General features: G+C 41.8%; 1 protein-coding gene across 1 annotated transcript in view; it reads left to right on the forward strand.

Moving 5' to 3' along the window:
* The window catches only part of LOC117346246 (vomeronasal type-2 receptor 26-like), a 57,118-nt gene extending 33,283 nt beyond the window's left edge, over positions 1–23,835 (forward strand). The window contains exons 5-8 of the mRNA XM_033915646.1: positions 4,652–4,879; positions 10,747–10,873; positions 14,430–14,432; positions 22,931–23,835. Of these exons, the coding sequence (XP_033771537.1) occupies positions 4,652–4,879; positions 10,747–10,873; positions 14,430–14,432; positions 22,931–23,835 (1,263 nt within the window). The remainder of the gene's footprint in view (positions 1–4,651; positions 4,880–10,746; positions 10,874–14,429; positions 14,433–22,930) is intronic.
* Positions 23,836–27,482: the final 3,647 nt, after the last annotated feature.

Genomic DNA, 27,482 nt, shown 5'->3' on the forward strand with positions numbered 1-27,482 from the left:
GCTTCAGTGATGCATCCACCAGCACACCCAAGTCTCTCTCAAGTCTGCTGTCTCCCAACAATGCCCCCCCATCCAAAGTAACTCAATGACTCGACATGATCATGTTTCGGCCACCCGGCACATATCATTGTGCTCAGGATTGTATAATTATAATGGGTTTCAGGGTAGTTGTGAGAGTTTAATGAATACACTTTCATAAGGTAATAGAAAAGTGACTGACTTGATAGCTACCCGAGGTTCTGATTTATATTGCATATCATTTTTTGGCCTCTTTTACAAAGGCGTGCTACTCGTTTTAGCGTGAATTTAGTGCGCGCTAAATCAACGCGTGCGCTAAACACTAACATGTCCATAGGATAACATGCACACATTAGTGTTTAGCACATATCTAGCGTGCAATAATATTTAGCGCATGCTAAAAAGCATAGCATACCTTTGTAAAAGAGGGGGTTAATGAAAGCACGTCGACCTTAGCTGATGATAGCTTTAAACTGGAATTGTTGGGAAGGTGAACAAAGCCCCCAAATAATTAAAAAAAACAAACCCCAAAACAACCTGAAGTAAAATATTAAACACTTGTATAGGAAAGGCTAAAAAAGGATAACTGGAAAGCTGTGTACAGTATATTAATGCCTGTAGTATGAAAAATAAAGTTCTGGATCTTCATGCTGTCATGAAGAGGTTAACTTAGATCTATTAGCAGTGATAGGCACATGGAGAATCATGACTAGGTTATAGTTAAAGCAAACATGAACAGTGGGGAAAGAAAGGTATGTTTCCAAATGGGCTCTTTATTGTAAAATAAAATGACTCAGTACTATCATCATTTTGGTACAAAAAGAAGTACCTTCCTCATGAGTTTTGAAAACAAAATGAAATTTTTTATAGAAGTTTCGACATTGAAATTTGAAATAGATGTAACCACTGAGCTGACTGTGGCAAGGGATTTCTCCTGCTGTGATCAGCTGAAAAATTGTGTCAAGGAATTCCCTGTAAAGTCAGCCAGTAGGATGGATGTCCACTTCCTCCATACCCCAAACTCCTGAAACCCTCCCAAAGAGTGTGGAACAAGGAATACCCACACTCTCCTGCCTCAAACCCCTGAAAAACCTCCTGAAGAGCCAGCAGGAGGGTTGCCCACTTCCTCCTGTCATCGAACCCCCAGAATCTCCCACCCCCCACAACAAGTGATACCCCCTCAAGAACCCCTACAACTGTAGACCCCCATCACCCCTAAGCCCCCCACACCTTTCCAGAAGAAAGTCCAGCCAGAGGGATGCTTATACCCTCTGGACAGCAGGCATGTTACTCCAAAATTGTGGGCTTTCCCCTTGCCAGTGTATTCTGGGATGCATAGGAGAATGGCCTAATGCCCTGATTGGCTCAGATGCTTAATGCCCCTCCCACAGGAGTGGCTTTAGGCACTTGAGCCAATCAGAGTCTTAGACCTCCTTCCCGGTATATCTTGGGATGCAGTGGGAGTGGCTTAAGACTCCAGTTGTCCTGATACCTATGGCCCCTGATAGCTGGAGGGTATAAGCATCCCTCCAGCTGGACTTTCATCTGAAAAGGTACTAGGTGTGGGGACTTAGGCATGCCAGTAGTGTACAGATGTGGGGGAGGGTATGGAAGGGGCATCACTGGTCGGTGGGGGTTGGAACTTCTGAGGGTTCAGGAGCAGGAGGGAGTGAGCATCCAAGTTTAAACATTCACACTGTGTGGTATATTTTATATAAAAATAATCTTTTTTGTTTTAAGGTTTCATTTACTCTTGCTTGAGTTCTAGTGACTTGATGAATTGTGGATCTAAAAAGAAATTGTTTTTGTGTTGGTCCAGAAAGTTTCTCCATTGTCAGAAATAGAAATGCTGATGGGAAAATATTTGAAGTTCACATGCATTTCCATTAAAAAAAAATGTAATGTTCACAAATATTTTTTAATTCTGCCTAACTCATGCTCTTCAAATCAAAGGTAAAGGGCTATGGGTTTGATATTTTATTTTCTGTGGGTACAACCAAAGTGGTTTACACATGTTATATGCAGATATTTTTTCTGTCCCTAATAGTCTCACAATTTAACCCCCTCTTTTACAAAGGTGCGCTAAGCGTTTTAGCATGTGCTAACTAATTTAGGCGCGCTAATCAATTTAGCATGCGCTAATGATTAGCGCACACTAAACGCTAATGTGTCCAGACTATAATGGGCGTGTTAGCATTTAGCGCATGCTAAACATAAGCACGCACTAAATCAATTAGCGAACGCTAAATTGACTACCGCACCTTACTCTATTTACTAAGGCGTGCTAACTGATTAGCGCGTGCTAAATGCTAATGCGTCCATAGACTAACATGTATGTGTTAGAGTTTAGCACACACTAATTTGATTAGCGCGCTAATCAGTTAGTGCACCTTGTTTTTTTGTGTGTCACTTCGATGCTAATATCACTTAGGGGTCCTTTTACTAAGGCACGGTAGACGATTTATCACACGCTAAATGTCAATGTGTCCATAGGATATAATGCTGATGCATTAGCACACATTAGCATTTAGCGTGCGCTAAATCAGCTACCACCCCTTAGTAAAAGGGACCATAATCCTTGTACATATTTCATAACTTAAAAAGAAAGAAAAATTAGGTTGGTTGCAAAATCCTACTTCTTACCTTTAAAATCCATCAAAGTAACTAGCCCGAGTTTATTGACAGACTTATTCCTTACAACCCATCTAAAACTCTTTGCTCTATGTCTCAATCCCCCTCTTTTACTAAGGGATCCTTTTACTAATCCAACTGCAATCAACCTCCCTTCCCCCCTTAAATTCCCCCTTTCTTTCTGCGCTCTCTTCTCCATTAGAACATAAGAACATAAGAAACGCCTTCACCGGATCAGATCTAGGTCCATCTAGTCCGTCGATCCGCACACACGGAGGCCCATTTAGGTGCTCCTTGTTGGAGACCCGGATTTCCCGTATCCCCCAATATGATTTGCAAGAAGGTGTGCATCCAACTTGCGTTTGAAACCCAGAACAGTAGTCTCCGCCACAACCTCCTCCGGGAGAGCATTCCAAGCGCCCACCACTCGTTGTGTGAAACAGAACTTCCTGACATTTGTCCTGAACCTGCTGCCACTCAGTTTCAGGCTATGACCTCTTGTCCGTGTCACATCTGAAAATGTCAGTAATGCTGCTTCCTGGTCAATTTGGTCAAATCCTTTTAATATTTTAAAAGTCTCTATCAGATCCCTCACGCAGTCTTCTCTTTTCGAGGGCGAACAGTCCCAATTTTCCGAGGCGTTCCTTGTAGCTTAAATTCTCCATGCCTTTGACTAGTTTCATGGCTTGCCTCTGCACCCTCTCCAACAGAATTTTATCCTTCTTAAGGTATGGAGACCAGTGTTGGACACAGTATTCTAAGTGTGGTCTGACCATTGCTCTGTAAAGTGGCATTATAACATCTTCCGATCTACTCATGATCCCCTTCTTAATCATGCCCAACATCCTGTTTGCTTTCTTCGCCGCCACCGCACATTGAGCTGATGACTTTAGGGTTCTGTCTATCAGCACCCCCAAATCCCTTTCTTGTTCGCATTTGGCTAATGTCACCCCCGACATCTTATATTCATGTTGTTTGTTTTTCTTTCCCAGATGCATCATCTTCTTAACTTGTACTTAAGTTGCTCTTAGGGCATTAACGTGTGGAATAGGGTGCGCTAAAATGCCATGCACGCTAGACACTAACACCAGCATTTGAGCTGGTGTTAGTTCTAGCCACGTAGCGTGGGTTTAGCACGCCCTAAAATGCTGCGTGTGCTAAAAATGCTATCACAGCTTAGTAAAAGGACCCCTAAGGTGTGCTAATCAAATTAACGCGCACTATATGCAAATGCATGCATGTTAGCATGCGGTTAGAGCACCTTAGTAGAAGAGGGGGTTAGGTGCGCTAACCGATTTAGCGCATGCAAACTGATTTAGTGCACTAATCAAATTGGCACGCTCTATACGCTAACACGTCCATAGACTAACATGCACATATTAGTGTTTAGCACGTGCTAATTTGATTAGTGCATGCTAAATCAGTTTGCGCGCGCTAAATTGGTTAGCACACCTTAGTAAAAGGACCTAAAAATCTTCTTACTATACCATCATTGAGGCTAATCAACAGCACGAGATCTAATAATTTTTCCATTACAGCACCCACCCTATGGAATTCTATGCCTAATTAACTATGGGCAATACCTGTATTAGATCAATTCAAATCTAATCTAAAAACTTTTTGTTCCAGGATGCTTATGGATAAAAACTGCCCTTCTAAGGACAAAACAATTCTATTGAGTTTACCCTCCCTATCGTTCTTCCCTTTTATGTTCTTTTTATTTCCAAATATTGTAGTTCTTGCCCATCTCCTTATGTTCGGTGTATGTCTGTAAGTCAAGTAATTTGTTGTACTAACATCCCCTAGTATTGTCCATCTTTGTTAATTTTATACCAATTTGGTTTTATTGTATCTATGCTTTGTATTATTAGTATTGTAAACCGCCTAGAAGCCTAATTAGGCAGTATAAGAAATTTTTAATACACTTGAAATTTATATGAGTTTGGTATCAATGACCTAGCATTTTAGGGACACTATTGAAAACCTACCCCATATTCTTTAGCTTCATCATCATATGAAGAGTGTCTACTTCAAGAACCTTTTGGGAGAAGAAATATTTTTTGATAAGAATGGCGATTTCTCCATTGGTTATGAAATTATAAATATGGTCTATCTACCCAATTGGACACAAAGGAATGAAGTTGTTGGAAGTTATAACCCGCACGCTCTCTCGGGGCAGGACTTCACCATCAATGAGAAGGCAATCGTGTGGGAGAGTGCATTTACTCAGGTTTGAGATAAGTAATGTGAGATGATGATGGAAGAAACAAACCATATCACCTATGCTGTGATTTACTGCTACAAATTCTACTTTATACCTTATTCTTGAGGAGTGTGTGGCGCAGTGGTTGGATCTACAGCCTCAGCACCCTGGGGTTGTGGGTTCAAACCCCGCGCTGCTCCTTGTGACTCTGGGCAAGTCACTCAGTCCTCTATAGCCCCAGGTACGTTAGATAGATTGTGAGCCCACCGGGACAGAGAGGGAAAATGCTTGAGTACCTGATTGTAAAAACTGCTTAGATAACCTTGATAAGTGGTATTTCAAATCCTAATCCTAATAATAATACCAATACAACAAAGCAGTAAACCTAGCAAATTAGAGTTGAATTCAATAACTCCCATTTTCCAGAGCAATGATACAGCTAGCTCTAAAACCCTCAATTCTGAAGAAAAATAGCTCCAACCACTATCCCTCCCAGAAGTGCAGAAGGTTTGTGCCTCTTCTCTAAGGACTCAAAACATAAAGGCAGTAAAAAAGTCAATAATTTCTAAGAGTGGTAAACTGATGATAGGAAACTTGTGTGAAACACCACAAAACAGTGGTATCAATTAAGTCATAAAGTTTATTGTGAAACAGGGTATCCTCAGTGTGAGATGTCAGCGAAGGGAGAAAATTCTCCAGCGCTTTACACAACAGGCCAAAGGTGAGCAAACCCCTGCCAGCACACCATCACGTGTGCTCATTGTGAAAATTTAAATGGTGATATTAAATAATAATCACACAAGTGAACAGTCAGTCAGAAAAAAAACCACTCTGAGAACCCCCCCAGCCAACTCCCAAAATAAACTCAGACTTAGCTTGGAGCTCTTCCATCCTCCCAGCTGGCTTGGATCTTCAACTGTTTGCCTTAGGTGGCTACTGTGATTCCTTCGGTTTCTTACCAGTAACGGGTTCCTGATGAAGGGACACTGAATTTCAAAAACCGGGCTTGGTTGAATCTGGTTACAAGGGGTTTTTGGACTATTATTATACCCTTTTTTGACTGCAAGACCTAATCTCCAAGCTAAGTCTGAGTTTATTTTGGGAGTTAGCTGGGGGGGGGGGGGTTTCTCAGAGTGTTTTTTTTTCTGACTGACTGTTCACTTGTGTGATTATTATTTAATATCACCATTTAAATTTTCACAATTTAATGAGCACACGTGAGGCATCCTATGATGGTGTGCTGGCAGGGGTTTGCTCACCTTTGCCTTGTTGTGTAAAGCGCTGGAGAATTTTCTCCCTTCACTGACCTCTCACACTGAGGATACCCCGTTTCACAATACATTTTATGATTTAATTGATATCACTGTTTTGTGGTGTTTCACACAAGTTTCCTATTATCAGATTACCACTCTTAGAACTTATTGACTTTTTTAATGACTTTATGTTTTGAGTATCTTTAGAAGCTTCTTTGGTAGCTCTCTTTTGGAGATTTTGTATTGTGTCTTCTCTAAGAGAAGCAAGGTAGAGCAATAAGATGTCCTTAGCTGTTCTCCACTCTCTGTTCCTCATCTTTAGTGATGGCAAAACACAGAAGCTCCTGGGGTGGAAGTGTTGCACCATGGCCATAACTTATAACTCTAAACCATCCCCAGGAAGCAAGCAACTGTCACTGTTGGTGGTCAATGAACTAGATACTGGTGGATAGAGGGAGAAGTCAGTGGCAGTGCTTCAGAGGTTGGTGGTGGATGGAGACAATGAGAGAATGTGGCACAGAGCTACTTAAGACAACAAACAGAGAATACCAGTGAGCTACCAGCCATTTGCGAAGACTGCTTGTGCTGAGACAGTGGAACACAGCTTATTATGCAGATGAGAAAAACAAGCATATGGGTGATGAATATAGCTTAAATAAGAGAAAACCAGGAATAGCATTAGAAGATGCTTGAGTACCTAATTGTAAAACCGCTTAGATAACCTTGATAGGCGGTATATAAAAAAAACTAATAAACTTGAAACTTGAAGATTTAGGGCTCTTTTTACAAAGGTGCACTACGTGTTTTAGCATGTGCTAAATATATGCATGCACTAAATGCTAACACGCCCATAGACATGGGCACGTTATTGTTTAGTGCATGCTAAAATGCGTAGTGCACCATTGTAAAGTGGATGTGGATATACCCATATAATCAATGTAGCAGGAGCACCTGTTTAGGAGGATATATCCATCTGTTTATCCATGCATATTAGAGCATGAGAAAAAGAAGCCGGGTCAGCATATGCTTCCTTAACAAGTAGCTGCTTGTCATTCTGATAAATTTTTGTGTTATATTGCCAAACTACCCTAGCTGTGAAATCTGAAGTGTTTTAACGGACATTATTCATGCAGTACCAATGAAAATAAAATTAAAAAAGCAAGATCTAAGGGCTCCCTTGATCTGCCCTTGCCATCTTTGCTGACTTCAGATGCCAAAGTATCCCAGATCTAGAACTGACATTATCATTCACACTGTCTTATATAACTCCCATCAAATAATAATGACACCATCCACTTACTCCCTCTTTAACTAAGGTGTGCTATGCTTTTTAGCACGTGCTAAACATATGCTAAAACGCTTGGAAGGGCATAATCGAAAGGAACATCTAAGTCCATTTTCGTCTAAGTCACAAGTCGTCCAAAGTAAAAAACAGCTTAGGACACATTTTTGAAAAATACGTCTGATTTTTTTTGTTTCGAAAATTGTCTAAGTATACGTCTTATCAATCTGATCTTCCAAGTCGCTAAATCGTCCATCTTTATACCACATTTTCGTCCAACTTTTCATCCATGTCAAAAATGCCTTGAATAAACCCTGTTGGATGAGGGAAAGGTCTGCAAAGTGATGGACTGAACACCCAGACATGGCACCTAAATAGTGGGGTACCTTACAGGGCACTGCTGTGAACTTCACAAAAAGGGTGCCATGTTTTCTCCTCACTACAGCTCCCTTATAGGTCATGGTGAGCCCCCCAAACTACCTCTAGAATCCCCTATACCTACTTATCTACCACCCCAATTGCCCTTATGGCTGCAGGAGCCACTTTTATGCCAGTAAAAAAGGGTTTTGTGAGTGTATAGGGGAGTGCACATGTTTCAATATCAATGCAGTGATTACAGGGGCTTATGGGCATGGGTCTTCCTCTCCATGGGTCCCTAATCCACCCCAAGATGGTTTAAGACGCCTCTGTGCAGCATGACTAGGCTTTCCTATGCCAGGCTGCCAGGTAATGATGTTCTGTAGGTACAATTTTCAAGTTGTGATTAATATTTTTATACTGTGGGTGGTCAGGGATCACTGGGGTAGTGTGTGGGTGTCTGTATTATGTGTTTGCAGTGCTTATGTGGTCACTTTAGGTGGTTTTTTTGTGACTTAGACCATGTTTTAAATGGCCTAAGTCACAACATCCAAGTTCTGTCGATCCTGTGCTGTATAACTTTTGGTTTAAACATGCAGTATGACTAAGTCTAAGCCTGCCCACGTCCCACCCAAATCCCATCCTCGACACTCCTCCTGACATGCCCCATTTAGCTATGGTTGTTTAGCGGCACTATGAAGGCCTAGGTCATTTATAAATACGTCCAAATCCCGGTTTTATTATCGGCACTTGGACGTTTTTGACTGATGATTGTCCAAGTGCTGACTTAGGCTGGTTTTTGGATGTTTTTCTCTTTCGATTATGAGCCCTTTAGTGTGCCTTTGTAAAAGAGGGCATTAGTGCACACTAACTGATTTAGTGCACGATAATCGATTTAGCGTGTGCTAAACTCTAACGCACCCATTATAATCTATGGATACGTTAGTATTTAGCATGCGCTAAATTGGCTATTGCACCTTAGTAAAAAGGATTTATTAATTAAGAGGACCCGCTAAGAATCTTTGTGGGAAATAAAGTCACTTCACTTTAAAACATTATTCTCATCTCAAATTCTCTATGAAAATGAGAACAATACTTATTTTAATTATAAATATATGCTATTAATTAATATTTGTATAATTAAGTTCTAATTAAAGTGGTGCACTTTAAATAAACAATTAAAATATTAAAAACTCTACAATAATAAATCCTAGTCACGCAAAACATGGAGATTATTGAACCCATTATAGTTATTGCAGAGCAGGTAGAGGACGTCACATTGTTTATGCCATCTGCCTTTGTAGAGTCAAGTCTAGGCACCAAGGCAGCAGCAACAGAAGGTTGTTGGGGAGGAAGGGCCAACGATGTCCTTTACATTTCTAGCCGGAACTAGTAAACTGTGCCCAGCTTTCCTGCTCAAAATTGAGAATAGGGTGCGGAAGCTAACCCTACAGGAGTGCATGCTCATTATGATGGAGCAATAGATGGTACAGGGAGGGAGGAGGTGGTACTGTGTGATGAGGAAGGATAATACCTGCATTGTCTAAAACACAAATAAATCAGTTCAGATGATATTAGGTTAACTTGGATGCATCCCAACCTGAATTTAGAGATCTTAAAGGAATTGTCTGCAGAAGGAATGCTACAAGTTGACACACCAACTTTGGTAAAAGTCTTTGTAGTTGGGTGTATTGAGTTCGGCTTTTAACTTGTGTTATGCACGAGACCTAGCAACATTTTAAAAAACATGTCCCACAGTTGTTGTCATTAGAGAGGAAGAGATAAAGAACACCAGATTCATCTGGTGTGATATAACATTGACTGAGCTGATGTCACCTGCTGGTAATATTTATTGAATGATGATGTAGGTAAAATGGGGGGAGGGGCAGAGGGTGAGGGGAATATATGAGGTGTTGTCAAGGGTTTGTAGAATAAGGATTGACAGAGCTTGTAAGAAAGAAAAATGATTAGGGAGGTTTCTAAGGTGATGGGGTGGAGCAGACTTGAGTGAATTCTGTGAGGAAAGGGGAACAGTAGAGTAGTCTCTTCAGGAAAAGATTATCCCTCCCTCCCATTTGTGCTAGTGTTATGTTTTGTGTCAGCATTGTGGGGTATGGGGGGGTCAGGTTATATATTGACTTGCGTGGGTTTGGTGGAGCTTATGGGGTTGGGGGGAGGTAGTCACCGCTTTAGGTGGGGTGGAAAATGGGGTTTGGCCCAGTTGGATCTGGAAGATGAGCAGTTAATAAATAAATAAATGTAACACTCGTATGCGATACCACTGCAAGGGGAAGCATAGCCTTGCGTCACTGTGGGTCATGTTTGGGAGGAGGGGAAGCATGACCTTGTGTTATTGTGGGTCATGTCTGGGGGGAGGGGAAGCATAGCCTTGCATCACCGTGGGTCATGTTTGGGGGAATGTTATAAGTTTAAAAACAACAGGAGCTAGTTTTGACACCGAATAGCTCCCTGGGGGTGTGTGAAATAAGCATTGGGGGTTTGTTGGTTTTTGGACACAGCTTGTATTGTAAGTGGAGATAATATTCAGATAGATAATAAAGATGCGGCCAAATATTTATTCCAATAAAATTGAGTTGTGTGATTATTGATTGATGGTGATTAGCTTTCAGTTGCAGGTGATGGGAATGCAAATGCTAATGTTATGGTTACTGCAGATGGGCAAACTGGATGGATCATTTGGCCTTTATCTGCCATCATATTTCTAACCTAAATTTCATATTTCAATAACTAACTAATTTATGAAATATTTCCTTAAATAAGGTTCTTATCTCAGTACTTTATTTTACTGAATAGATTGATAAAGAGTTCATGGAGATAAAATTGGTCTGCAAATAGATATATCTTTTGGGATCCTGTCAGGCACTTGTGAACTGGATTAACAGCTGCTGTAAACAGGATAATAGGCTTAATTGATCTTCAGTCTGTCCCAGAATGGCAATTCTTATGTTCTTATAATACTCAAATTAAATTTTTTTTGTCAGGTTCCTCCAAGGTCCAAATGCAGCAAGAGCTGTCCTCCTGGCTTCAGGAAATTGGCTAGGAAAGGAAAGCCTGTCTGTTGCTATCACTGTATTCCCTGTCGAGATGGAGAGATCGCTACCCAAAGTGGTGAGTGATATCTGGCATGTTAACTGCCTGTGGATAATTATACATTATAAAATGGACAAAACTAACCCCCTTTTTACTACATCATGGTAGAGGTTTCTACCATGGCCTGGGACACTAACCCCCCCTCTTTTACTAAGGTGTGCTATGCTTTTTAGCACATGCTAAACATTAGCGCACGCTAAACATGCACTAAACGCTAACACATGCAAGTTATCCTATGGACGCGTTAGCAGTTAGTGCATGCATTGATTTAGTAAAATGTCCAGATTAAGGCTACTAAAATGGTGTGTTGTCTTCATCATAAGGCATATGGGGACAGATTTAAAGATCTTAATATGTATACTTTGGAGGAAAGGTAGGAGAGGGAAGATATGATAGAGATGTTTAAATACCTACATGAAGTAAATGCATATGAGTCGAGTACTTTTCATTTGAAAGGAAGCTCTGGAATGAGAGGGCATAGAATGAAGTTATGAGGTGATAAGCTCAGGAGTAATATAAGGAAATACTTTTTTTACAGAAAAGTGGTAGATGCATGGAATAGTCTCCCTGTAGAGTTGATGAAGACAGAGACTGTGTCTGAATTCAAGAAAGCCTGGGATAGGCATGTGGGATCTCTTAGAGAGAGGAAGAGATTAATGCTTAGTGTGGAAGGGCAGACTGCATGGGCAATTTGGCCTTTATCTGCCATCATGTTTCTATGTAAGCCAATTTTGATTTAGAGAACTTAGTATTTGGGGAGGAGTGTAGGTTACATAGAAACGTGAACTTGTGTTATAAAAGCATTGTACTTCAGTACTTGGAGCCCTACTGGAATCTTGACACTTGAAGTGACATCAGTTGAAGACTCTGGCGTCTCTGTGCACAGGGACTAGTATGCCACGGTACACGAGCATCACATAACTGCTTGGAAGCTAAGTACCATCTTTCCTATTAATTCCTTTTGCTGAAAGTTGTTTATGCTAAGTAGACAGTTTTGGCCTAAATTCTCTATTAGTACGTTTAACTTAGGCGTGCTTTGGACGTCCGGTAAACGTAAATACCAATTAACTATATTTAGGCGTGAGATAGACGTCCCGCGAAATAGACGTGCGCAAAATAGACGTCCCTCGTCGCGCAAAATAGACGTCCCTCAAAATAGACGTGCGCAAAATAGACGCAGGTTTCTGAACCGTCTCTAATGGACCCGTGATAGACCTGAGTACGGGTTTGTTTTTTGTTATTTGTTTTTTTTAAAAATTATACTTTATATATACTCTTTATTATCACACATTCAGCATTGATAAGTATAGGATGATGAAAAACATAACTAAAACACTGTATCAGAATTGTACAATTTACCATTAATACAAGGAAAAGAAATATGTTATGTTTCAAAGGAAAACTAGAAAATGAAACGTACCGAGTGGGTGTTGAACTTACATTATCAGTAATGGAAGGTGGGAACCAGTAGATGTGTGCTACACAGAAAGCTATACAAGAATGTCATACTCACCTCATATTAGAAGTGGAAAGGATAGGACTTTGAACACCATATAGACTTTTTATAAACTTCGTTTAACTTCCACAAAGACTGGCAGGAAAGGCACCCTAAGTCATCCAATAAGCTTTCTCTCGATTTGCCAGAGACATTATTTCAGAGAGGATAGTTTAGAAGTGATATCTTGCTCCAAAGAACACTCTCCTGGTCTTAAAACATTCCTACTATCAGCTCATTCTTCACAACAAGAAACAGAATCAAAACACAGATTAAACCTGAATGTGGCTTCCAGTTCACAGGAAGAGGAAATAGCAAGCAGCACAATGCTGATCTCATTGTGACATCATCAAGGTGCACCTGGAAGGTAGATATACCACAAGTAAAAGACAAGCCGGGACTTGAACTCACAACCTACAGATGATCAATATAGTGCTTTTACTCACTAACCTACACTTGTGTCTCTGGTTCCCCTGTCAAAGCATACCTTAGTGATGCAATGATTACCCCTTGTCAAATCTTGTACCTAAAGCCATTTCTGGAGACTCCCATTCCCAAGTCCCCACCATAGCTCAGTGCTTAAAAGCACTGCCTGTATCTTCCAAAGGTCAGGAGTTCAAGTCCTGACTAAGGTTACCAAAGACATAATATTTTTTTTTTCCACCCACCCAAACATGCATGTGAACCTCACTTCCCAATCTTCACTTATTTAATTTGTCATTGTGTTTGGTGGAGGTGGTTCATTCTGCTGTACTTTTTTGTATAACAGCGATATCGGCGTGGTTTAGGATGTAATTAACAGTGTTGATGTAGTGCGGAATTGCCACCGTAAGCACGCCCAAGCGGCACAAACACGTCATCGCGTTTTTTTGCGTTGTGACATCATAGAATCGGCTGTTCTTCATACGCAGTTATTTCCTCTAAAATGGCAGCTAGGAGACAGCCAAATTTCTCCACAGAGGACTCCAGGCTGCTGGCCAGGCTCTTTTTAGGACATGAGCACCACTATTTTAGAGTGGCAGGCCATCGCAGGTCATACCTGCAGTTCAGGGACTCCTGGACCCGCCTGACCCGGCGGTTCAATCGTAGAGCCTCCTGTCCCAGGGAAGTAAGTATTCCAAGTCAGGCCCTCACAAATAATCATGTAAAATGTAATGATGGAAACCTGTCTCAATCAAATTGTTCATGTTTTTGTGGGCAAATTTTGATTCCTTTTAAAAACTACAATTGTGCATAATAAATCTTTTACATTGAATACTGAAATTAAAGCACATCCCAAAGGAGCAGTAGTAGGATTTCAAATGTCAAATTCAGCTCCTAGAAGGCATCTATTCCATTCACAACATGCACACAACTAATTTTTGGGTCACAAGCTTCGCATTTGTAATAGAAACATCTTGAAATCAACTTTGCCAAATTGCTGCTATGTCATTTCAAATACCTTCACCTTTCCTGGATCAATCTGCTGGTCTAGGGAGATAGTGGCATGACGTTTAAAGTGACAGCGTCAGTACCCTGACGTCAGGGGTTTCAAGCCACGCTGCTCCTTCTGACCAAACTATGTTATTGCCCCTGCTGTATGATTGTAAGCTCACCAGGACATGCTGTAATGTGGGGCAGTGCTGATAGGCTACAGCCTCAGCACCCTGGGGTTGTGAGTTCAATCCCACACTCCTCCTTGTGATGCTGGCCATGTCACCTCAAACCCCCCCCCCCCCCCCCCCACTGTCCCAGGTACAGTAGAGAGATAGCGATGCCTCCAGCACAGAAAGGGGAAAGAGCTGGAGTACGTGAATACATTCATGTAAAACATGTGGCAGAAGGGGGTAGAGGCAGGCAGCAAAGCGGATAGCGGCTCTTGGAGGGCAGCGTGCTCCATTTTTATGTGCTTATAGAGGTCAATACTTAAGTAAACATGTTATGCCACAGTGCTAGATGGCACTCATCATATCCCTCCCTCTCTGTTCTTTCTCTCTCTCTCTATTATCTAGGTTGAGGATCTCAGGAAAAGGGGGCGGCTGCTGAGGCGCCAGGAGCGGGCCTTCCTTGAGGGGGTGAGGGAGGAATTGCGCGCTGAAGCCGGTGAGTAATGAGTCCAGCGTGTGTTTCTTTGTGATCAGCCTACCAGAATAAATAGATGAAAATGCTTGAGTAGCTGTCAACCATTCTTAATCATAAAATCTGCAGTAAAGCTGCTATTGTGATATCATGTCACAATGGCTTTATGGTGTTCTACTTGCCTCACTTACTTACGCTACATTTTGATGTTTACAGTGGAGTAGGTGCTTTGCATCCTGTTATTAGCATTTGAAGAAAATAACGTAGTAAATAATGTCATGTTCAAAAGTGTTGTTGACATATCTGACTGTATCCTATTTCTCTCTTGTCAAGCAGCACCGCAGGCACCCCCTCAGGAGGCCCCGCAGGTGATGGAGGGAGCCCCACCCTGGTCCTCAGCAGAGGAAGAGGAGATGGAGGAGGAGGAAGAGGAGGAGGAGGCCTGGCAGCCCTCAGGACCGCCCACACCACCACTGCCCCCTGGACCTCCACCACTGCCACCTGGACCTCCACCACTGCCCCCACCACTGCCCCCTGGACTGCCTGCCCCACCACTGCCCCCTGGACCCCCACCGCCTGCCCCACCACTACCTCCTGGACCACCACCACCATCCCCTGTTGGACCTTCCCCTTCCCCCACCCACAGCCCTTCCCCTCACTCTCCTGCCCTTCCTGTTCCCATCCCACCCCCTTTCCTTGCTGTTCCCCCCCAGGAGCAGCCCGACCAGCCTCAGGAGGGGGCAGCCAGGGAGATGGCGGCCTACTCTGCCATCTTGGAGGAGGTGCAGGTAATGAGAGGGTGTGTGGAGAGGATGGAACATGCCCTCTTGCGGCTGGTAGCCGAAAGAGGGCATGGTGCCAGCAGCCATACACCCTCTCATTGACTGCACCTCCTTCCGCCCCCCTCGCCTGAGGTAGCTCAAGCTGCTCTTGGGGGGCACCTACCCTCTTTCCCTGTGTTATGTGTATGTAAATAGTTATTTAAAAAAAAGTTTTAAGTTTTTAAAAGTTTTAAAAAGTTTATATTTTAATAAAAAAGTTGGTTATAGTTTAAACTTTCCTGTGTGGTTTTAACCATGTAGCATCAGCAGTTTAGTGGACAGAGTCCAAGGTAGATAGGGGTTCAGGAGGGACTGCTGAATGGGCCCTTTTCAATATACAAGAAGGTGACATATAGAAAGTTTGACAATCTTTATTGGGGTCTGTCATTCATTCTATTACCTGCTAGCCACTCTGATGTCAAATCATTGCAGAATCTAGGAAAAAAGTAAGTGAATGCAAGGGTATATGCAACTATAGGTAGATAACGACATCTCAGCTATGATGTGCAAAATAAGGCAGTCCCTGTTCCAAAGTAAATGGCTACATAAGGAAGAAAATATAAGTCACTGTGGTAGATTTGTTGTTAAGGAATAGGGTTACTGCTACTAAGAGTTGGCTCCACACCAGGAGAATCCAAATGAGACATGTGGGTTTTTCTTCCTTTCACGGAAGGTGATGGAAGTAAAGGCCACATACCTCAATCTATCCTCCTGGTTCTTGAGCTGCACTATTTTGGTTAAGCAGGTGTGGAAACCACAAAGATGCTCACAGCTGCACTGCTCTCAGTAATACAAAACTCCATCTGACAATACTGCAGTTGCCTGTTTAAGACACCTGAAAACAGAAAAGAGGAGAAGCTGGTTTACACAAGGTTCACAAACAGGGGGTTCAACCCCCAAGGTCCATATCTATCCTCCCTTCCCTGAAGCAATGTGTTAACCTCATTTATGTTGAGCTGCTGTTTGTGTGCATATAACAGCAGGAATGCGTGCCATGGTGTTCTATGAGGCCAACATTATCAATTTACTATTGTTCCTGAAAGTCATCAAGGATACCTGTGTGAAGAGAACAATAGAAGTGTGAAACATTTATTTCACTCATCAGAAGAGTGACTCAAGTGAAGAATAGTAGAGTATCATTCTCACCTACAACTGTTTGGCTAGGTGCAAGCTGGTGTGCTGAGCTGATGAGCAGAGTTAACCTGAAATGAAGAATAGAGAAACTGTTAACAAAGATCTATGTCTCCAAAATGAAACACTGAAGTTGTGGCAGAACACACACCTAGAAGTAACAGAAGTGCTAACATACCTTTAGACTCCTTATTAAAAATGGCAGCCATTAGCCACTCATTAGGAGTTTTCCACCTGAACCATGTACACTGATTGGATGTCCACTGAATGGCAGTGTTCCCCCCCCCAACACACCCAACCTGTTCTTATCAATGAGTTAGTACACAGAACCATTCCTCACCTGATTTTAACTTGCCTGTAATTTGATTCTACAAAGAATTAACTTTAGCTCTATGAGTAAACCCTCTCAGATGTATGAACACATCCATTTTACTTATATATCCATATTTCTACCAGCAAAATTTCTACCAGCATGGTCTTTATCAGTCTTCTCAGTCATTTTTGTCAGCCCTGTGGAATGAAGAGTAAGAGATATCAGAAATAAAATAACTATTATAAACAATAGCACACAATGAAAGCCCATAAAGAGAAGTCAGTTTTTGCTGGTTGGTTTCTTTAGTTCTATCATAAGGACACCTAAGTAGCTTACAAAATATCATTCTCACCTGGACTTACTATCTGAGCTACTTCTAGAAAAGATAAAACAACATATTAGAATGACATGTAGCTTGTTAATGGCTCTGTGGAATAGAGAGAAATGGGAGGCAGAGATAGGAAAAAAAAAAAGTAAAAGACTAAGACAGAGTAAAGTCTCAAACATCTGCATAAGGAATAGAACAGAATAGAAAAGAAACACTGCTCACCTGGACCTTCTTATACCCATGCACGCCTAATTAACGTCTGACGTCAGTAGGACGGGAAAGGTTTCTCAATGCCTATTGGGCACCGTTCGGGTGCGGTTCCTTGGCCCGCTTCCTAACCACGCCTATCACACCTCATTGGCTATTCTATGGGGGTGTGTTTGAACGTGTTCTACAAGTAGCCTGAAAAGATATCTTCACCTTACAACATGGCTCCAAAACGGAAATCGAATTTCTTGCATGGAGAGTTGCAGATATGGAAAATGGAAGTGGGGCAGACCATGACATTTTGAAAGCAGGGAGAGTGGTGGGTGTAGGCATCTGTGTGTAACCTGGCCTGGCCCCTTCTTTTCCCTAACAATTGATTCCCCTCCACACTTAACACAAAATTTAAGTCCTCAACAATCCCTCACACCAACACCCAGAAAAATCCATAAACGAAAGAAATACAGATAATGGGGGTGGGGAGGAGTGTCAAAGGCAGAAGGGAGTATAAAGGAGAACAGGCAAGTTTCATAGCACAAAGTTTCATCATTGAGGAAACGGAACACCACAAACACCAACTCACATGAGGGGGTCTTACATAGGGAAAATGGCTGTGCCAAAGCTTTCTATATACTAAGCACGCCTAATTAGCGGCGGACGTCATAGAAACCGTTAGGATTCAAATCTAATTGGATGTGCATTGGATGTGGTTTTGCAATATACAGCTGTAGTGACGTTGTAGTCATTTCCTTCACATCTCTAAGCTCTATGTTCTAAACAAAGTTACCTCTATAGCTCTATGCCTTAAGGCATTGCTTTTTTTCATCGTCCATACATCAGGGGGTTCAAGTCTTGAGTAAGGTTAGCAAATAGGTTATATTCATTTCTCAGCCAGGACACCTGGTAACTCTTTAGCCTTGCCTTTACATATCAATATTTTGCTTCAGCTTTTATTATGTGCAGCCCATTGTCTAATAGTTAATGCAACCTGTTCTCTCTCATGCTGAACACCCTCCCCCCACCAAAAACATCCCCCCCTAACTGGATCATTCTTCAACACCTGTCCAAGCCCTCTGAAGTTTGATTTAACTCATAGAAAACAAATATGAAATATGTATTAAAGAATTGCAGCACAAAGAACGCCTAAACGGAACCGATTATTTACAGTCCTATATGCATTAGTACAGTGCTTAGAATGAAGATTAGCGTGTGAGAAAAACGGAGCTCCACCTCACATGCATTCAAGCACACTTGGGAATATGGGTTTGGGGCTCAGTGAAAGCAGCCTACTATGACATTATAGCTAAACTCCTTTTCCCTTAGCACTTCACTAAGATATGATATGACAAGGGAACCAGAGGAATTGGAGCTGTGGGTCAGTGAGGAAAGGCACTCTCTACCAATTGTCCGGCCTTTGAGGGTTCAAATCCCAGCCTGTATTTTACTTGTGGCGTATCTGCCTTCCAGGTGCACTTTGATGATGCTTTCCACTTCTTATAGGAGTTGAATATAACATTTCTCCATTTAAACATGGCATACGTTGTTAGTTTTTATCGTGGTAAAGTATACATTTCTGAAATGGTGAAGAAATGGCAGAAAGCGGTATAAGCAAATCCAAACTGCTATAAGCACAAGAAAGCATTTGTAGCTCAACACGCTAATGCTCCTTTTCTGAGCTTTGCCATCTAAAACTCCCCAGTTCGACTCCCACCTTTGCTAATTTTAATAAGGTCCTAGTTTTTTGCTATTAGCTCTTATAACATTTCCCTTTGCAGGCAAACCTATTTTCAACTTACCATGGCTCGGACATCCTAAGCAGTGATGAGAGACACCTTTCCTCTGACAGCAAGATGACATTTGTGGATCGCCTGGTTAATGTGCTCTCATCACTGCTTAGGATGTCCGAGCCATGGTAAGTTGAAAATAGGTTTGCCTGCAAAGGGAAATGTTATAAGAGCTAATAGCAAAAAACTAGGACCTTATTAAAATTAGCAAAGGTGGGAGTCGAACTGGGGAGTTTTAGATGGCAAAGCTCAGAAAAGGAGCATTAGCGTGTTGAGCTACAAATGCTTTCTTGTGCTTATAGCAGTTTGGATTTGCTTATACCGCTTTCTGCCATTTCTTCACCATTTCAGAAATGTATACTTTACCACGATAAAAACTAACAACGTATGCCATGTTTAAATGGAGAAATGTTATATTCAACTCCTATAAGAAGTGGAAAGCATCATCAAAGTGCACCTGGAAGGCAGATACGCCACAAGTAAAATACAGGCTGGGATTTGAACCCTCAAAGGCCGGACAATTGGTAGAGAGTGCCTTTCCTCACTGACCCACAGCTCCAATTCCTCTGGTTCCCTTGTCATATCATATCTTAGTGAAGTGCTAAGGGAAAAGGAGTTTAGCTATAATGTCATAGTAGGCTGCTTTCACTGAGCCCCAAACCCATATTCCCAAGTGTGCTTGAATGCATGTGAGGTGGAGCTCCGTTTTTCTCACACGCTAATCTTCATTCTAAGCACTGTACTAATGCATATAGGACTGTAAATAATCGGTTCCGTTTAGGCGTTCTTTGTGCTGCAATTCTTTAATACATATTTCATATTTGTTTTCTACTTGAAAACGTTCCAAATCTTTAGCCATTCCTTTGCTTAAACTTATTTGAGTTCATCCTGACATGATACCTAATGAAGCACGGACAGTTAAGTCAAGCAGCTGTAGCTCTATCGGTTAGGAGCCCAGCCTGTGCTGCTAACATCCAGAAGTTGTGGGTTCAACACCCACCACGTCTTTTAATTGTGGCATATTACTGGAAGATGCAGATTGATGAGGTCACAATGAGGTCAGTTTTGTGCAACTGAACACCTCCATTTTGCAATGAGGGAAGCTGGATTGTTAAGGTGTGTATCTGTTTATTCTCTTTTTAAGTGCTGATAATGTGTGCTGGTTTTTCTTTGCTTTCAAAAGAGAGCCGATTGCAGTGCTGTTTGTTGAGACAAAAAAGGGGGTTGTAAAAGCCATGTGAAAATTATATTATGGTTTGGGATGAAATGTGGTTTGTTATCCATGCAATATAATGTGTTCCATTGTTATGGTGTCATTATATTTATTCGGACAGAGAAAAGATGAAATATACCTATTGAAATTCACTATTGGAATTATTGATGAAAAACACAGCGGACGTCTGCCTCGCGTCTAACAAAGAGCCGCAATTACGATAGTTGAAACGGCATTGAAATCCAAGCTAGACCAGGGTTTCTTACGTCTACATAATTCACGAGATTTAGACGCACGCGTTCGCCCAAGTAGCGCCTATCTAGCGTCCCCACTTGGCACGCCCAACGGAACGCCCATGGAACGCCCACGTCCAGAGCTGCAGACGGGACTATGCGTTCAATAGACGTTAGTTCGTTATGTACTACCTAGGGACGTCTATGTGTCGTTAATTACCCAATTAACATCAATTAAGACCCTTAACTCCGTAATTATTCACTTGCAGCGGACGTCCAAAGCACGCCTAAGTTAAACGCAGTAATAGAGAATTTAGGCCTTTGAGTTTAATATGTACACCCAATTTCTAGCCCAGAAAACTTTTCTCCTGTATAGTGGAGTTTTTAAACTAAACTAAAACTTACCCCCTCTTTTACTAAGGTGTGCTAACTGATTGGCGCATGCTAATTGGTTAGCGTACCTTAGTAAAAGAGCCAAAATGGTGCTCAACTCAGTTTACAATAAACTAAACTAAACTAAACCTTAGGTTTTTATACCGCACCATCTCCATGGTCGTGGAGCTCGGCACGGTTTACAGGGAATGTAATGAGAAAGGAACTCCAGGGAAAGGGTTAGATGAAGATCAGAGGGAAGAAGAATGTTAGAGAGCTAGAAAGTCAGGGAGGAGGGAGAGTTAGATTTTAGAGAAAAGCCAGGTTTTCAGATGTTTTTGGAAGGGTTGGAGAGCACTCAGGTTCCAAAGGGGGGAGGTGAGGTTATTCCAGAGCTCGGTGAATCTGAAGAGGAGGGAAGACCCCAGTTTTCCTGGGTGGGAAATGTCTTTTAGTGAGGGGAAGGATAGTTTCGATTTTTGGGTAGGTCTGGAGGTACTACGGTTCGAGGAATTCCAGGAGAGTGGGATTAATGGAGGAAGGATGCCGTGGAGGATCTTGAAAGTTAGGCTGATGCATTTGAAGTGGACTCTGGAAGTTATCGGAAGCTAGTGAAGCTTGGAAAGTAGTGGTGAGACGTGATCGAATTTACTTTTAGCAAAGATAAGCTTGGCTGCGGCATTTTGGATCCGTTGGAGTCTGTGGAGGTTTTTCTTCATTAGGCATATGAAGATGGAATTGCAATAGTCCAGTCTGGAGAGGATGATGGATTGGACGAGAACGGCGAAATGTTTTTGATGGAAACAGGATCTTACTGACCTCAGCATGTGAAGGCTGAAATAGCATTTTTTTACCAGGGAGTTGAAGTGGTCATTGAAGGACAGTGTAGAATCAATGATGACGCCCAGGACCTTGCTGGAGAATTCGAGCTGCAGAGAGGAGCCGGAAGACAGTGGGATTGAGGGGGGTAGCTGAGCTAATTTTGGGCCAAGCCAAAGTAGTTTTGTCTTGGATTCATTCAATTTCATTTGGACGGTGTGGGCCCAAGATTGGAGGTTTGAGATACAGGAGGATATGTTCAGTGAGAGATCAGTGAGGTTCGAGTCGGTCTCGAGGAGGACAAGGATGTCGTCAGCATAGGTGTAAATTGTTTCAAGGGGGGATAGATGGAGGAGTTTTAGGGAGGACATATAGATGTTGAAGAGGATAGGAGATAGAGGTGAACCTTGTGGGACTCCACAGATTGGTGTCCAGGGGGAGGATGAGGTGCCATTCATGTTGACAATGTAGGAATGGTAACGAAGGAATTTTGAGAACCATTCAAGGACAGTGGAGGTGATGCCAATCTTGGAAAGTTGGTAAAGTAGAATGTCGTGATGAACAACGTCGAAAGCGGCAGAGAAGTCAAATTGCAAGAGGACGGCGAACTTGTTGCGGGAGTGAAGTTGTTGGACCTTGGAGATTAGGGAGGTCAGTAGGGATTCATAATTTAATTATAGTACATAAATATAGAAGAATATAATATAAAATGGCTTAGGCCCTCTTTTACTAAGGTGCCTAACCAATTAGCATGAGCTAATCCAATTAGAGCCCACTAAATGCTAACGTGTACATGTTAGTCTATGGCCGCGTTAGCAATTAGCATGCACTAATTTGATTAGCACGCGCTAATCAGTTAGTGCACCTTAGTAAAAGAGGGGGTTAGTTTCCAAAGTGTTTAGTAAACAAGAAAGTTTTCAGAGCTTTCCGAAATGAAATGAAGGAGCCAATGATCACCAATAAACTCTCTATAGGCGGCTATGTCCTCCTGGAGTATATGTCTGTAAGACTTTGAGGATTATTGTTTAATGTGACAGAATTTCCATCTTCTACCTTGCACAAAACAGGAACAAGGTACATTTGTTAGATAGTTAATAGAATAGAACATGACAGATATATACTTAAATGCAATTGATCGCCAAATAACACCAATTATAAATTGTTAGCTCCTTAATTAATTTGTTTATGATGAATTTAGATCTTCACTCAAATTTGGGTGAACTAGTTAGGATCCAAGAGTCACTGTTCAAAATTTGATGCAGTTTTAGAAAAACTGACCATTATTCTTTTTTTTATTGTTTTAGATATGGAAAACTGTATAAAGTGCCCAGAGAACCAATGGTCCAATCATAAGAGAGATGCCTGCATCCCCAAAATGATCATCTTTCTGTCCTATGAGGAACCTTTGGGAATGTTTTTAACTGTTGTCGGTATGGTCTTCTGCTTCATTAGTGCTATCATTCTGGGAATCTTCATTAAATACCGGCAAACTCCCATAGTCAAAGCAAACAACCGTAGCCTGAGCTATATTCTCCTCATATCCCTTATGCTCTGCTTCCTCTGTTCCTTAATATTCATTGGCCGTCCTGATAAGCTTACCTGTATTCTTCGACAGGTTGCCTTTGGTATCACATTCTCTATTTCCCTCTCCTCAGTGCTTGCAAAGACCATCACTGTGGTCATTGCCTTTCAGGCCACCAAGCCCCAAAGTAAGCTCCGGAACTGGATAGGTTCCAATTTGTCAAATTCTATAGTCCTTGGATGTTCTCTTCTTCAAATGCTCATGTGCCTTGTCTGGATGTGTACTTCTCCCCCATTCCCATATCATAATACTGAATCAGAAATTGGAAAAATAGTAATTGAATGCAATGAAGGGTCAATAATTGCATTTTATTGTGTTATGGGTTACTTGGGATTGCTTTCAGGTATCAGCCTTGTTGTTGCTTTCCTTGCAAGAAATCTACCTGATACTTTCAATGAAGCCAAACACATCACCTTCAGTATGATGGTTTTCTGCAGTGTCTGGGTTGCTTTTATCCCAACATACCTGAGTACCAGAGGCAAGTACATGGTAGCAGTGGAGATATTTGCTATCTTGGCCTCCAGTGCAGGACTCCTTGGCTGTATTTTTATCTCCAAATGCTACATGGTCATTTTGAGGCCTGATAAGAACACTAGGAATTACCTAACAAGACAGGTAAAGACTTAAAATATCTAAAAATGATATTATTTTTACAAAAGAAAACTAAATAATCTCATTTTAAATAAAACAATTGGTGTTTGGTTGTTCTGTAGCTACATTCATCTTCAAACACAGTAGACACATATTTGAAGATATGTTTAATCTATAAGTACTACAAATATTTGGATGGAGAAGAATGCAGCCCCTCATAATGGCTTATGAAATAAAATGGAGAAAATATATTTTCATATAGAGTTAAATTCTTTAAAAAGTAGACAGCAATTTACAAGACAAGTATACATATTATACATTATGGTGCTCATAATCAAACCTTTAAAATGTCCAAAAACTTGCCTTAGTCAGCACTTGGATATCGTAATAGCAGAGATGTCCAAGTGCCAATACTCAAAACAAATTTTCTGGATATTAAAAACTGCTGTGCATCCAGAGCCCAAAAGGGCATGTTGGGAGGTATGCTATGGGCTGGAATCAGGTGGGCTTCCATCTCGATGTCCTGAAGCAATAATCAAAGCTATTCTAGACATCGTATGCAGAACTTCCATCCTGGGACTTAGACCCAGGTAAAACAGGTCTAAGTGTTCCAAAGATAACTAAACTGACAAGATGACCACTGGAGGGTTTAAGGCATGACCTCCTTACTCCCTGAGTAGTCATGACCCTCTCCCACCAGCCAGAGATGGGGGGGAAACAGCACATTGATGAAGTTCCATCAGCTGATCATGGCAGAGGAATCCACATTAGCTGAGACAGTTTCAGAGATTTTTGCCAGCTCAGCTGATGGGGATTCCCTTTCTAAGATCAGCTGAGACACAAAGCCCTACAACCCTCCCCCAACATCCCCCTTATATCCACAGACCCCCCCCCCCCCACATTCCCCCACATACCCCAACATTGCTGGACCCTCCAACATTACCAGGGGAGAAGGCTCATCGTTCACAGCATGCAGCCCTGTAGGTAGGAGAGAGTGAGCTTCCTTCTTGCCGATCTGTCATCAGCAGGTACAGGGGATCTCGGTATATGGATAGGGGAGGGGGGGTCTAACAGTATTGGGGGAATGTGGGAGTAGTCCAGTGATGTCAGGGGGAGGGTATAGGGCTTTGTGGCTCAGCTGATCCTGGCAGGGGGACTGAGCCACCAGGAATCTCCAAAGCCAACTCAGCTAATGGGGATTCCTCTGCCACCATCAGACAAGATTAATAAACACGATCATTGAAGGGGATCTCTTCACCAAATGCTAATTGAAAAAAAAAAAAAAGAGTTTTAAATAATGTTTTAAAAGATTTGAAATTTGGTTCAAGTCTAATATGATTCAGAACTTGTTTTTCTTGTTTTTTTTGACCAATGGAATGACCTCCACCATCCTCAAATAAAGTTTAAGCCCTCCCCCACTCACAGAAGGACAAAGTGCTTTGCTGTAAGTGTTTCTATTCATTATCTGGGAAAAGCCTTTATAAGGATCACAGGTAAAGAACAATTTTATAAGCTAGGGATCATTTATGTATGCATTGCACAAGTAGATATCCAGAATTCTAGCTTTTATATTTGTTTGGGCAAATATTCATATGCAGATACTATCAGGATACCTAAGCTGTATTCTTCAAATAGCTGCATAAGGAACAAGTTGGTTAAATACAGGAGATCAATATGGTCTAGACTTACCCCCTGTTTTACTAAGGTGTGCTAACCGATTAACGTGCACTATACGCTAACGCAGACATAGAATAACATGCACATGTTAGCGTTTAGTGCACTAAATCGATTATTGACCCTTCTTTAATCCTCTGGTACTACCCTTAACTCTGGAGAAGCATTGATAAGGTCAGTCTTATGTTCTTATGTTCAATCAGCAGAGCCACTAGAACTTCAAATCAAGAATTTCTTTCAACACATTGTAGATGTGGATTTTCTTCTGAAGCTGTCTATCTATTTGTCATGTATGGTACCATCTTTACCTAGCCCAATTTTTTTTCCTTACCCTTTCTTGTGGTTCACAAAATATTGCATCAAAATGAGTGGTAACAAGGGCCTCTGGCTTGCATTATTACAGACACTTTAATGATAGGAAGAAGCCTCTAGGAAATCACACTCCCTCTGGCCTGCAGTAGAAATATATCTTTCACAATGTGTGTTTTTTAAATTTTTTTATCTTTATTGATTTTTAATCTAAAACTCTGTCATACAAATGAACAAAAAGTAGGTATTACATACATTACACTAATATCTGTACAGGTAACATATATATCATTCAAGATTTTCAGTTTTCCTACATATAACAATGACATAATATAACATAATCTATATATATAAAATCGGAGGTATGTATGTGTGTATGTGCCGCGATCACGCAAAAACGGCTTGACCGATTTGAACGAAACTTGGTATGCAGATCCCTCACTACCTGGGATGATATGTTCTGGGGGTCTCGCGGCCCACCTGCACACATGGGCGGAGCTACAAACAGAAAATCAGATTTCACCCATTCATGTCAATGGAAAAAATGTAAAAAGCTGCCATTCTCACAGTAATTCAAAAACGGCTTGACCGATTTGAACGAAACTTGGTATGCAGATCCCTCACTACCTGGGGTGATATGTTCTGGGGGTCTCGTGGCCCACCTGCACACGTGGGTGGAGCTACAAACAGAACATCAGATTTCACCCATTCATGTCAATGGAAAAAAAGTAAAAAGCTGCTATTCTCACAGTAATTCAAAAACGGCTTGACCGAGTTGAACGAAACTTGGTATGCAGATCCCTCAATACCTGGGGTGATATGTTCTGGGGGTCTCGCAGCCCACCTGCACATGTGGGCGGAGCTACAAACAGAAAATCAGATTTCACCCATTCATGTCAATGGAAAAAATGTAAACAGCTGCCATTCTCACAGTAAATCAAAAACGGCTTGACCGATTTGAACGAAACTTGGTATGCAGATCCCTCACTACCTGGGGTGATATGTTCTGGGGGTCTCGCGGCCCACCTGCACACATGGGCGGAGCTACAAACAGAAAATCAGATTTCACCCATTCATGTCAATGGAAAAAATGTAAAAGGCTGCCATTCTCAAAGTAATTCCTACTACCTGGGGTGATATGTTCTGGGGATCTCGCGGCCCACCTGCACACGTGGGCGGAGCTACAAACAGAACATCAGATTTCACCCATTCATGTCAATGGAAAAAAAGTTAAAAGCTGCCATTCTCACAGTAATTCAAAAACGGCTTGACCGATTTGAACGAACCTTGATATGCAGATCCCTCACTACCTGGAGTGATATGTTCTGGGGGTCTCGCGGCCCACCTGCACACATGGGCGGAGCTACAAACAGAAAATCAGATTTCACCCATTCATGTCAATGGAAAAAATGTAAAAGGCTGCCATTCTCAAAGTAATTCCTACTACCTGGGGTGATATGTTCTGGGGATCTCGCGGCCCACCTGCACACGTGGGCGGAGCTATAAACAGAACATCAGATTTCACCCATTCATGTCAATGGAAAAAAAGTTAAAAGCTGCCATTCTCACAGTAATTCAAAAACGGCTTGACCGATTTGAACAAAACTTGGTATGCAGATCCCTCACTACCTGGGGTGATATGTTCTGGGGGTCTCGCGGCCCACCTGCACACGTGGGCGGAGCTACAAACTGAAAATCAG

This window comes from Geotrypetes seraphini, chromosome 12 (assembly GCF_902459505.1).
Source record: "Geotrypetes seraphini chromosome 12, aGeoSer1.1, whole genome shotgun sequence".
NCBI lineage: Eukaryota > Metazoa > Chordata > Amphibia > Gymnophiona > Dermophiidae > Geotrypetes > Geotrypetes seraphini.